The sequence below is a fragment of the Tigriopus californicus genome, chromosome 1 (genome assembly GCF_007210705.1).
Source record: "Tigriopus californicus strain San Diego chromosome 1, Tcal_SD_v2.1, whole genome shotgun sequence".
In the NCBI taxonomy this organism is placed as follows: Eukaryota; Metazoa; Arthropoda; class Copepoda; order Harpacticoida; family Harpacticidae; genus Tigriopus; species Tigriopus californicus.
Window position 1 is genome coordinate 2,284,712 of NC_081440.1, and position 12,467 is coordinate 2,297,178.

A 12,467-nucleotide genomic window follows, 5' to 3' on the forward strand; every position below is an offset into this window, starting at 1 on the left:
ATGGTTAGAAGTATCGCCTACCTGAGCAGCTGGGATAATGAGTACCCACCTGTGCTCCCGGCAAGCTCGGGGCTATCTGCCCGCCCCCAACAGCTGGGTTTAATCGCCTTCAACCACCAGCTAGGCCACCGAGATGGTTGGTGGTAGCTGGGTTCTCCTCGGTCGTACGTCCTATGCCCATATTTCATGGTTCTGCGTTGTCTCCAAGGATTCATGGCCCCTGAAGGAGGAAGATACCGGTAGATGACCAACCAACTCTCGGGGCCAAACAGGTACCAACCACAATGAGTTTGAGCGAAGGGTCGCTGTGTGTAACACTCATTGATGGACAACGTTGTTGCAGGTTCCTATAAACCGGTTGGGACAACCAACAACTCTCTCTACCCATTATTCTTTTTGGTTGGTAAAATTGGTCAAAGCGACATGTCATTGGAAAACAAGCATTTTCAAATGAAGGCATAGAACAATCCTTTTTTTGGTCTTTGGAATGTTTAGAGACGGAAACGCAATTGAAATTGGGCCCATCAGAAAACTCCATCATTTCTTGTCCTTTCAAGCGAGGTTTTGATGGTACGTATTAATTGTTTCGCACTTCGTGTTGCGTTTTAAGAGCTTTTTTAATGTGGATAAGAAAGAGTTGCTTCTATTAATTTCGATTTTTTTTTTTCATTTCATGTTCCAGGGCAAATCGTCGCACCCCTCAGACAATAGTAACCTTTGTTTTACAGTATATAGTGGCGACTGGCTGGCTGAAAGATCTTTGTTATGGTCGACTGACCCTTCAAACTTTGGAAGTCCACTCCATTCGTTAACCCCAATAATCCCAACTAGCGGGAACTGCCTCCTCAATATTGTCGACAAAAAAGCTGTTTTCGAGATGAACTTGTTGCTGGGACTTGAGCCCAGCCAGGATTTACGACAACAAGCCACCTGTTTCCCTCATCTCGCCACTTTGTTCCCATCAAGGGAATCAATCCACTGCATTCAACCTCCATTGGCACTACCAACAGCCAGAACATTCATCTCATGTATCTACCCAAACATCCTAGTCCTTGGCGATACATTCTTTTAAATGTATTTAAAGTTGTTCATTTTAGGCAAAGAATTTCTCAGTGAGGGATTCCCTGAATGTAGTCACTAATCCCTCACAATTCGCCAGTAATCCCCTTACGAAATACAGACTGCTTGGCGAGTCCTAGCTCTAGAGCTCAGGAATTCCTTCGTTCGTTCGTTACGGAGCTACGACAAACGACAGCTTCGTTGTAAATCTTGAATAGCACTCTGATGCCAAACTGTCTGGTGAGTCTTGAACGCACTCACTGCCATTTGTGTACATCTACTCATCGACCACGGATCCTCCTAGGACCGAGAATGTCGTACAGTTCAACACGGAGGTACAGAGCTACGGCCAGTTCTATGGAATGTGGGACAAGTTGGGACTTCTCCTCTAGGGTCTGAAATGATTAGCTAACCTACTGCATATATCCCTACTGTGCGAAGTGTTTGCCGTTGATGGGACTGCTTCTGAAACAAAACGGAGCATCCTGTGTGTGAGATACAATATTGAATCCTTTGCCCCACACACAAAGCCTTTGGATATCGGAGGAGGACACGGAGGAGCTGCTGGACAAATAGTGGCTGACCTTGAACGGTCAGTCTGGATGGATACTCATGGGATATTGATGAACCCAGTTCTCATGGTTTGCAAAATGAGCTTGCCGCTCGTTTACAGTCTGCTTATCTAAATCTCTTTCTTTCAACACTTGAAGTTCTCAACTCACGGAGGAGGACATTTCAGTTATGGCGGCCATCCTCTGTTTCAGTCTGGATCGCAAAATCAGGCTTTTTAGGCCCAAACAAAGCTTTATGATTAGCACTCGTACGCACGTTCGCTCGAGGACTGAATGTAGCCATTTATGAAGATACTACTTCAAAAGCAGACGTTGATGGAGCAATCGATGTGACCCTGGATGGAGGAGGAAGACGAAGGGAAGGGAGAAGAAAAGAGTTCCAAATTTCAAAGTTTAGAAATTGAGTAGGTAATGGGGGAGGAGGAGTCGAAAAAAGCGACACACACACAAAAAACTCTGTTCAAGACTATTTGAGAAGGAAACAAAACATGCAAAGTCGTGGAGAATGAATGCTTTGTTTGTTTGAAGTGCAAAGGCCGACAACACACACTCAAGCACTTTCGTGTCTGTCAACGCATCATCGAATTAAATGCAACAAGGTACATTCGGTTTCCGATAGAAATTGGCTGATACACGTACTTGAATAACCTCACAATTGGCTGAACTGAAACGGACTAGGTATTTGCTGGTCTCTTATTTAGGTCAATATCTTTCATTCAGGTTTACCATCGTTAATCCTTCAGTACTTTTATTTGAACGATCAGGGTTGCATTAGCATATATTGAAATATAATTCGTATTCGCCAACTTTCCATCAGTTTTTTGATGGCATATTCTCCCGAAACATAAAGTACCTTGAATAATCAAGTCTACTTGAACATGAGGCCTTCAAATCTACACTCTGAAAATGTTTCTTCCTCACTGGGATTATCCCAGTGAGGAAGAAGCCATGATGTTCCGCGAATTTTAGCGTAAAAAAGGTGTTTTCCCCTCTGGCTTTGAATTTACTCTTCCTTTCTTTCCTCTTTCGTCTTTCTCTTCCCCGTCTGTCTTTAGGGAGCACAATATCGGAGAGAAATGGACAAGTTCGGCATTCATGCATGGATCACTGGATTCCAAAGTGTGTCCAGATGAGTTTCAATCATGTTTATTTCCGTGAAAGCTCATCATGTCAGTGCCTTTGTCCGTATGTACGTAAGAGGGGAACAGTGCTGCCCAGAGAGATAATCAAGTTTGTCCATGGTCCATTCCGCCTGACATTTCACTTCTTTTCCCCCTTTGTCAGGCTTCAAGACTCGATTTCCAAAGCGATCTAGCTACAAACAGTATTGCATTGAACCCCGAGTCTTCATCTTGATCTTGGGGGAGGAAAAGCGCTCCAGATCGTCTTGCCACGCTTCAACGAAAAACCTCCTCAAAGAGATCTTCGCCATCAGCTTTGAGTGACTCTTTTTAGGCGAAATTTGACTTCTGTCGAGAGGCACATCTTTTTGTTGATCTCTTCGAGACATGTTCCACACCAACGGATTTTAAAATGCTTAAAGATAACTTTACCTCCCCTTTTGTTCTATTAGCCATGTTTTAGAATATACCATACAGCAAAAATGTTCCGCTTACTTCGTTACTTCGATCTTTCTCAAGAAATAACACACACACTCACACGCACACTCTCAAGAATGGTCCAATCTTCAAAGGCATTACGCTGGGAAGTTAAACTACTTTTACGTGCAAATAAGGCTAACATTTCGGCATCAAATTGGATTTCACCTTTGGCAAATCCACCCTAACCCATTTGATGACTCTGTCGAGTTCCTGTTGCTCAACTAACTTCGAAGGGTGCATTTTTTTCTTCGAGAACTCATATACCCATTCTCCAAGAAACTTTTTCCAGCTAGTCTCTCTTGTTCTCCCTCAGTCGTCAAGTCTGTCAAATGCTTGTCCCTAAAATTGGACTTGGAGAAATAACAGCCCCGTCCCCAAATCAAGCTCATTATCAACTGTACCGAGAGCAAGAACAGAGAGACATGTTTCCAGGATGTCACCGGAGTCATTTGACTTTTCTCGATCCTCGGAGTTGTTTTGAGGCTGGGAGGGGGTGTAATATTTGCCTTTGGGCGAAACTGATTAGAAAAGTATATAGTGTATAAAAGCTTTCGAAGCTGCCTAGATTTGTCGGAGATTGTGGCCAAGAAGGGGAACCCCTCGTTTGAATTCCCTAAGCACTCGCTTCAGTTTCAGACTTACCGTCTCTCTCTCCGTTCCTCGTTGCTCGTTCCTTACTTGCTCGCTCATTCACTCGGTTTTTGAGTCAGTTGTTTGGGATCCATGCACTTACGAATGATCTCTGGAAAGAGATGACGAAGCCACTTGGAATTGGGACCACGTGTGAGAGACTGGACTTGGGGATGCGACTAACTCAAAGTTGAATAGACGGTTTAGAGAAAAAAACCCTGTAATCTAACAATAAAATCAAATGATGAGGCCAAGAGCAAGTGTATCATATTTGATAAGAAAACAACCCATCTTGGAATACGTGAGAATATGAGGAGCATGACACTAACAGGGGAGAAGTATGGTTCATTGCTAAATACAGCAAATGCTTTTTCAGAAAAAGCCCAAACGATTTGGTCGGTTTTTTAAACTTTTTTGTAATATGCATTAAAATTTGTTTTGAAGGTGCACATTTATGACAAAACATATCTTTTAGCATTGAACTTCAGGTCGAAAATGAATGAGTCGAATGTCATTGGTGATTTTGGCCACCAAATGACCATGTTTACCATTTATGACCAATATTAAAGACATCTTTTGGAACACAGAACAGGTCGTCAGTTATCCCAATGACGACTAGTACTCTATTTTTTAACACCAACTAGATTTTCATTGTTTAAAGGATTCATTTGGAAGTGCTATGATATGTCAAAACCTCCCAAAACTTCTCAAAGACTTTGGGATTCAGTCAGTGGCCATACGTCACAAAATGCAAGCAAAATGTAAACAACGTTTGTCATTGGTTGAAAGTGCAGGTAAGCAAAGTGCAAGGAGCAAGGAGAGCAATCCCTGGCAAAGTAAGAAGGTGGGAAATTCAAACTGATCGAAAATCGTCATTTTCAAGGTCAAAATTTCATGTGTTCCAGTCAATGATTTTGTCTAAAATTGTTACTTCAACGCGACATTTTTGTAGCCGTTTCAGAATCAATCACAATTAAAATCCTTTTTGCATCATACTCTGGGCTAGAAGGAAAAAAAACCTTCAGACCAGTACATAAATCTCAAGCTAATGTCGGCAAATCCCTTATGTACTGTAAACTTGATGATGGTCCGAATGCAAAAAAACTCCAAATTGCCCCTAAGCTAGATTTCACAAGAGATTGCCGCTTCTTTCATGGAATGATCATTTATCAAACAAAAATTAGTTGCTAAGATTAATAGAAAAGAGAATGTTTTACCTAGAGACCCTAGTCAGAGACGCGCGAGGTTTGACAAGTGGCTCCACTTCGAAAAAGTAAGCGATCTGATGAACTAAAAAGTTTCCAAACATATTTCGAATTGATGCGCTAGATAAGAAAGAATACTGTCATGACAAGCACCATTGAATATTTTTTCAAGGACACTGCGAAATTTTACTCAAAGACAAGCTGATTCATGGATATGGTATTTTAGATTATTAAAAATAGTTTTGTTACTTTCAAAATACTTTCTGAACCCATTATTTTATAAGATTAGATTGCAGACATATTTCATTCCATTATTCAAATCAACATTATGACATGCGAACTCTATGCAAGTCTCTCAAGAAACAAGTTCTTTATACTTTACAATCTAATTTGTTGAATATAGTTGTACTTTCTATTTTCAAGTGCTTTAGTCCAAATTGATCCTGTCAGCATGCGAGAAATCAGCGTGAGAACTATATTTTATTGAGAAATACCATACTGATTCAATTCTAATGGCAAAAGACACTTTAATACTGTAGAATATGTTGGTTGAATCCAAGGTGAATCAAATTTGTCATAAATCATTCAAAGCTTTGCCATCATATGCAATACAAACATGTTAGGTCTTTTTGGAAATGACTTAGGAAGGTTTCCAAACAAAGCCCATGTTCGTTGACATTTGGCAGCCAATCAGATCGCTCGAATTTGATGACGTGTACTCAACCTCGCGGGTCTCTGCATCCAGTGTCCCTAGTTTTACCTAACATGACTTCACTAAAGAATTGGCCATAAGCAAAAATAGTCAACCCTGGAAAATGATGAATTTTCGAAGTTGCCGACCTCCTATACAGATAATGCATTTATTCCAAAAACCTTTCCAATGTAGTTAAATGGGACAGGAATCAATTTGTGAGCTGTGAATCATAACTTTGTCAGATCTATTGGAAACTAACTACAGAGGCATAATCGCAGCGAAATTGTAAAACCCCTAGAATGGGATCTTTTGGCCCTAGAAAGATGCATAATGACACAGAAAATTCCGCAATAAACTCTGACAAATTTCAAGGTAAATTATTTGTTAATAATATTAAGGTTGTTCATCTCTGGATTTGTTAGCGCAAAATTTTATACAAACAAAATGTTCTGTGACATTTTAGATTCATATCAAGATCGAAGTTCTAGCGCGTACAATATTTTCCCATGCAAGTTCTAGAAATTGAGGCCTTTTGGAAAAATTCACAACGAGATCCTAAAACCTTAAGTAAACCTAAGTAATTCATTACACAACCGATATTTGCCAAAAATTGCAATGGCGTTAATCGTTACAATTACTTTTACTAACATTTTAGATGGGGGCCGAGGGTCTTAGTTAACGCATTAAAATTGACAATTCAAGGCTTTTCGTTTTTTATATATTTGGAAAATCTTGTAATTTTTTGAAATTTTTATCAACGGTCCGAAATGCTGGAAGAAGTAATTCATATACAACTCATTGTTAAAACACATCTTGAACATCAATGGGGCCGTTTACGGAAGGTCTGGCAGGTATATTTGTATGAATGAAGCTGTGAAGCTGCTTATGGGACAGGAATGATGGCAGAACCTAAACTTAGGCTTCTTTTCGAAACTCTAGAAGCCAGAATCAGCTGAGTTGGTTTTAAAGTTCGCCGTAACATTAAATCAGCCCAAAATGAAATTTGCCAATTTCGAAGTTGATACAAACCTTCTTCCTATCGACGACTGATTGAGCCGTTTTCTCCTATAGTTTGGCCTTATCAGAAACTGTTGAGCAAATAAGGGGAAATCAATTTTTGTGGTTATTTATGAGACTCGATAACGGTCAGTATTCAGGAATCACAAATAATATTTTCACTTTTTGGGAGTTTTATGTACTTATACAGAAGGAAATATATGGAGGATGTTACACATCAGTTGACTCTATTCGATTTGTCTCGTTGATTCTTTCCATTCCAAAGATAAACAAGTGACCGCTGATTTTTCGCCAATGCAAAAGAATCATTTTAGTTGAGATTATCAAGCAATTAGCAATATAGCAACTATGTACTACACGAGTAAAGCATAAATATTTTTGTCACTTCATTAGCATTAAGGAAAGTAAATTCCCTTTCTTAATAATAATTGTTTAGTATAAAAGCGGCAAAACGTATTTGAATTCGCTGTCTTTTTCAGCATGTTTATATTCTGACTTATTTTTCCACAAAATTGGAAAGTTGTGTATTCATTCTAATCATTTTTCTTTTAGGTTACAAGGCATCAGTGGTTAAAAAGTTAATTTTGTCACATGTTAAATATTTACTTATAAGTTAACTTTCTCAATCATTAATACATTACTTGTAAGTCAGCTTTCTTAATCCTTAACTCATTACATTCAAGTCAACTTTCCTAATCCTTAACTCATTACTTTTGAACAAATTTCATGCTTCCATTTGTACACACAAATGTAAAAATGTGAGGTTTTGGTGTTTATATATATTATCATATATATATATATATGAAAAATGATAATATTTCGCACGTTTGGATACAAAGTATATCTTATTTGCCGGCATTTTGAAGTGATAAAAGATCATATTTTGCCCAGGAGGAATTTGTCAAAGCCTGACCAATAGGTATCAACGCCTACAATTTCCCTCCGCATATTAACGAGCAGCAGTGTATAAAAAAATGGTTTTGCATGTTTTGATACCATCTTTATGGATCACGACCGAGGCGTCAGAAAATGCCAGAAATATGTGGTCTCTTGCGAGCAAAAAAGAAGTCATTCAAATATATATCAATGTGGGCAGGGGTGTTGTTTTATTCTTACAAAACAACTAACACAGATTAAACGACACAATTTAGTCGGTGGCGAAGGTAGATAAGGAGCGGAATTGGTAGCCCTCCTTCTTGGCCATGTCGAAGAACCGGCTCAGAGCTTCCTTGGGCTTGTCGCCGTACAAGAACCCGTGGTCGTGGTTGAGGAGGACGATCTTGTTGGGACCGCCCTTGGCCTTTTTCACGCCTTGGCTGATTTTCCGCACTTCTTCCATCATTTCCTCCGGGGTTTGGATGAGACCCTCGCCGTAGACGGACCGCCATTCCAAATCCCAGCCAAAAACTTGCTTGCCGCCCTTGAAGAGTGCGTCAGCCACATCAGCGGCAATCTCGGCGGATTCATAGGGCACAATGCAATTACGGCAGGTGAAATCGATGGGAGGCTGACCGTTGGCCATCTTGACACGCCAGTTGTTGACGAAAGGCATGCGGACCATCTTGGACATGTCGGTGATGATGGATCGGGATTGAGCGAAGGGCAGACCCACGGATTGGAGGACCTTGGCGAACACGGCCACATTGCTCTTGCCGAAGTACTTGATGTCATCCAAGCTTTGATAAACGTTGCGGCCATCGGCGGGTTCCGTCTCGGAGTTGTGGGCCATGTGGTTGAGCGAGTGATCGCCAATGGTGTGTCCCTCACGGATCATACGGAGGAAGTAGCGGATATTGTCGGCGGCACCGCTTGATCCCCATTGGCCGGCGTTAATGGAATCGCCGTTGATGAAGAAGGTCACCTTGACCCCGGCTTCTTTGGCCGCATCCATGATGGCCGGACTGCCTCCGTTGATACCATCGTCGGAGGTGTAGTAGATGAACTTCTGGTTGTCGTTGGCGGAGGCCATGCCCAGAAGGGACAGAGCCAGGAGGGCGATGAAGGGCTTCATGGTGAGGATGAGGGAGATGGTGGTGTTGTGTGCGATGTTACTCCAATGAGAGTTCAGAAACAACTGATGACTCTCGAAGAGTTCCCGGTTCCTTTTATATCAATTGATTGGACTAACGTTGGGACTAGCCCACCACCGCTATGATCGTGACCAGCAGGCTGTTGGTCTGTCAACTTCCGATGACGCTATTTTGGCGTCCCTTTTTCTCTGTTGGCGCACGTTTGGAAGGGCTATTTACATTCTGTACTGACCGTTGGTTCCCCAAGGGACAAACAATCTCGGTTAGGACCAAAACAAACACGTGGTTTGATAACCGAAATGACTGAAGTTAAGATTCTGTAATTTCTACTGGCCTAACAAACACTTCTGATTGAACGTATCTTTACATGGGCGGAAAGTGAATGGAGAAATATTTCCGTACTTAAATAGAGTGGAGCTGGTTTTGATGTTTGACCTCTTTGCCTTGTTTGTACGTGCAATGGCTTTATAGTAACACGAGGTGTTTCAAAAGTAATGGAACCCACGAAGTTCAAAGATATAAATTGGGTTTGCAATTATAACAATCATTGAAATTATTAGATCATTTCGTATTTTGAAATCTCTTTAAATCTCTCGTTTTAAGACGTACTCGGACGAACCTGAGACTCCAATGGACTTCCCCATTTCAAGGTGCTTTCAAGAAGTTCAAAATTTGCAACAATGGGAAAGTCTTGGACTGTCTGGTTCACGCATGCCAATTAAATATAATGCGGTGGAAATTTTGACGTCTGGCCAAGTTCCACATTCATGTCTCAGAAACTTGTTGAACTTCATTCGAAACATCTTTGGGCCTCCAGAGAGTCATGAGCAGACGTTATATTTTGTTGGTCAATTAGCTTTGACATGCTTTATTCAATTGTCTTTCACCAGTAATGGCGATATCTAGTTTGCCCACTGATAAGGACTTTTTGATTGTGTACGTCATTGCACAATAAAATAAAGTTATGACATTTGAAACTGAAGGTGGTGCATTACTATTACAACACCCTTTACACTTATCTTATGATATGCATTATGCTATTGTCAAACTGTCGTTGGATTAATGTTTAAAACCATAGCGCATCAACTTTTTTGGGATGAAAAAGAAGCAAAACATTAAAAGGTATTGCCTTTCCAGTGATTCTAAGCAAAACCCTGCATGAAGATGGTTGCAACATATTCTTATCCACCTTTCAGTAACATATCTATAAAAAAGCACATTTTCAGCCAAAGAAATAGTTTTGAAAGCGTTTGTTGACGCACTCTGAAATCTAAATTCCAGCTCATTAACCCTTTCCAAGGGCAATTCCACATTTCAGGCTAAAATATAAGTTCTAGGATAAAAGTCATACTAAGCGATATTCTCACGCTAGTTTCTTGTCCATTCCTTTTCAACTTGTCTGTAGAGTAAGGCATCGAAGTAGTTTCAGCCATACAAATCAGACGCTCTCGAGAGGATTTATTACATGTTGTGACATTTCCAAATTTTGAGCCGACTTTTCAGATCTGAGCCCTGATCCGAGAGGTCTGGTAAATGTTTCTCACTTTGGGTCTAAAACGTCATCTTTTGCTTCTTCTTGATCGTCGGTGTTCGTCGCTCACTCTTCGTCTCTCTTTCTCTCTCACACACACTCATTCACATATACCCACACACTCGTTGTCTGCAAAGGGGATCACTTAAGTATATTTCGACTGCCAAATTGTCAATCTCACATTTCAGACGCGTCCTTGCCCATAAATCATCTTCATTTCTTCATCGAATTTTCAAGTCAGAGCAAGTCCTCAAGTTAATTTTGACAACTTAGAAGTTTTAATGCTCGGATAATTGAGATTTTTACACTTTTTGGGAGTTGCCTGAAGATCAAATTAAAGTGAAGTGTCGGCAAATATCCCCTGGATTGTGTCTTGAACTGTTTAACTCCCGTTATTGCGGTCATGTCATTCATGGAAAATACCCCGTGATGTTTCCTCCCAACATTGGCTTCGCCCCTCTTCCGAACCCTTGCTTCCTTAGAAAATGGGATTCATTAAATATTCCACATCGGAAGCCCGTTCAAAGGGTGTATTGTATCAAGCCCATATTATCCTCGTCACCCGAAGCCGAGTGAACTACCGGGTTTGGGGAAAATAAAAGTGCATTTTCACGATTTCGCTTGGACTCTGAATTGCACACCACTAGATGGAGCCAGATGTTTTGTTCTTTTGAGGGTAACTGTATATATGCTTGTCCAATACATGAACTTCCTAAAAATGCATTGCAAACCCTTGCGTTGACAAATTCAATAGCTAAAATCTCTGTTTTAACAGATACCCATGGCATCTGAACAATCATTTTTAATTGACTTTTATTTGGCGAATACTCTAGAATTATAAAGGAAGCCGTTCAGTCTTCTGCTCAAATATATTGGCTGTGATGATTTCAAATCATTCCTCCTACAAAGCAAGTAAACACTCCTTGACCATGAATAAAAGTAATGAATTATATTAGACAAAAAAACTTTTTTATCATGCAGCTTGTACTTGTAAGTTGTATGTATTCTTTTGTTGGATGGCCCAATAATCATGTAAAAAAGCTCATCGAAGGATGCTACAGCCCAAAATTTTCAGAGCACCCGGTAAGCTCGCAACGTTCATTTTTCAAGCATCTGAGGAAAAATTGAAATCCAACCATTTTCCTCACTGATCTGAGAGAATTGAGCTCTCTTTCTCTCATACACACCCATATCCAACGAACACACACTAATTCACTCGCGTGTTGTTGACCAAACGGGGTCCGGGTTTTCCAGTTTGCTGGATGCACTTTTTCGCCTCGTTTGGACCAAGTTCTCAGGAAAACTTTGAACGAAGCTCTTTCACGCGGTATTGGTAAATGCATTACTCCATGATGTTTCTAAAGCTCACGAGCAGTTTTCTTCCTCTCGTGAGCAGTTTTCAAAAGCGAAACAACAGGATGTGAAGAGGGAACAATGGTCCCAACGGAACTTGGACCGCCTAGGCGTTCCTTGTTCCTGCCTGCCCTCATTGCATTCAGCTCACCCAAAAGTTATTCTCTTGCTTGAGAAAGCCAAAAAATGAGCATTAAAGCGAGAGGGCAATTAACGATGAAATATGAACATGGAATGCAAACCCTTTAGCTTCTTCCAATGTTAGAGATCCAGAGGGAGTCTGTGGAGAATACTTTATTACTCGAATATTTTTTTCTTACCCTGGGTTGAGGAGTATTCCAAATTTGACTTGGCGTGATTTTTGCAAGTTTCCGTGGAAATCCCCCAATGCACGTAATAAAGTTAGGAATGTAAATGGAAGCTCACAATTCTCCATTGGAGCATCTTCTGCTTTTAAGCTATTAGCACCCCGTTTCTTTCTTCTCGGGGGCTCACGAGGTTTCGAATTGCAAATATCCTCATTCTTTTCTCAAGAACCCGATTCTCTTACCACAATAATTGAAATTCCTTGTCAGTCTCCGGTATGTAAAAATGTGACCCTAGACAACTCTTAAACCTGTCCTGCCCCATCGTTCCTAGTTTCAATTGTATGCTTTGAGGCTCAGACGGGAAAAGCTCTGTTCATTCATTTTTCCTTAACGTTGTTCAGATTCAAACGTGATTTGAAACTCCCAAATGCCAGTGCCAGGTTTTCCCCGTTAGGCATTCATCTCGA

At 40.7% G+C, this 12,467-nt stretch overlaps 1 protein-coding gene and 1 long non-coding RNA gene across 2 annotated transcripts; one reads left to right on the forward strand and one right to left on the reverse strand.

Annotated features, from left to right (window-relative positions):
* Positions 1–17: 17 nt before the first annotated feature.
* On the forward strand, positions 18–1,400 carry LOC131883285 (uncharacterized). Its single transcript, XR_009373606.1, has 3 exons — positions 18–272; positions 344–570; positions 683–1,400. It is a non-coding gene; the product is annotated as an uncharacterized LOC131883285 (long non-coding RNA).
* A 6,525-nt stretch (positions 1,401–7,925) lies between these two features.
* Positions 7,926–8,789, reverse strand: LOC131889308 (chitin disaccharide deacetylase-like). The gene has a single exon (XM_059238396.1). It carries the CDS (start codon positions 8,787–8,789, stop codon positions 7,926–7,928), a length of 864 nt encoding a protein of 287 aa, XP_059094379.1.
* Between the last annotated feature and the right edge of the window lie 3,678 nt (positions 8,790–12,467).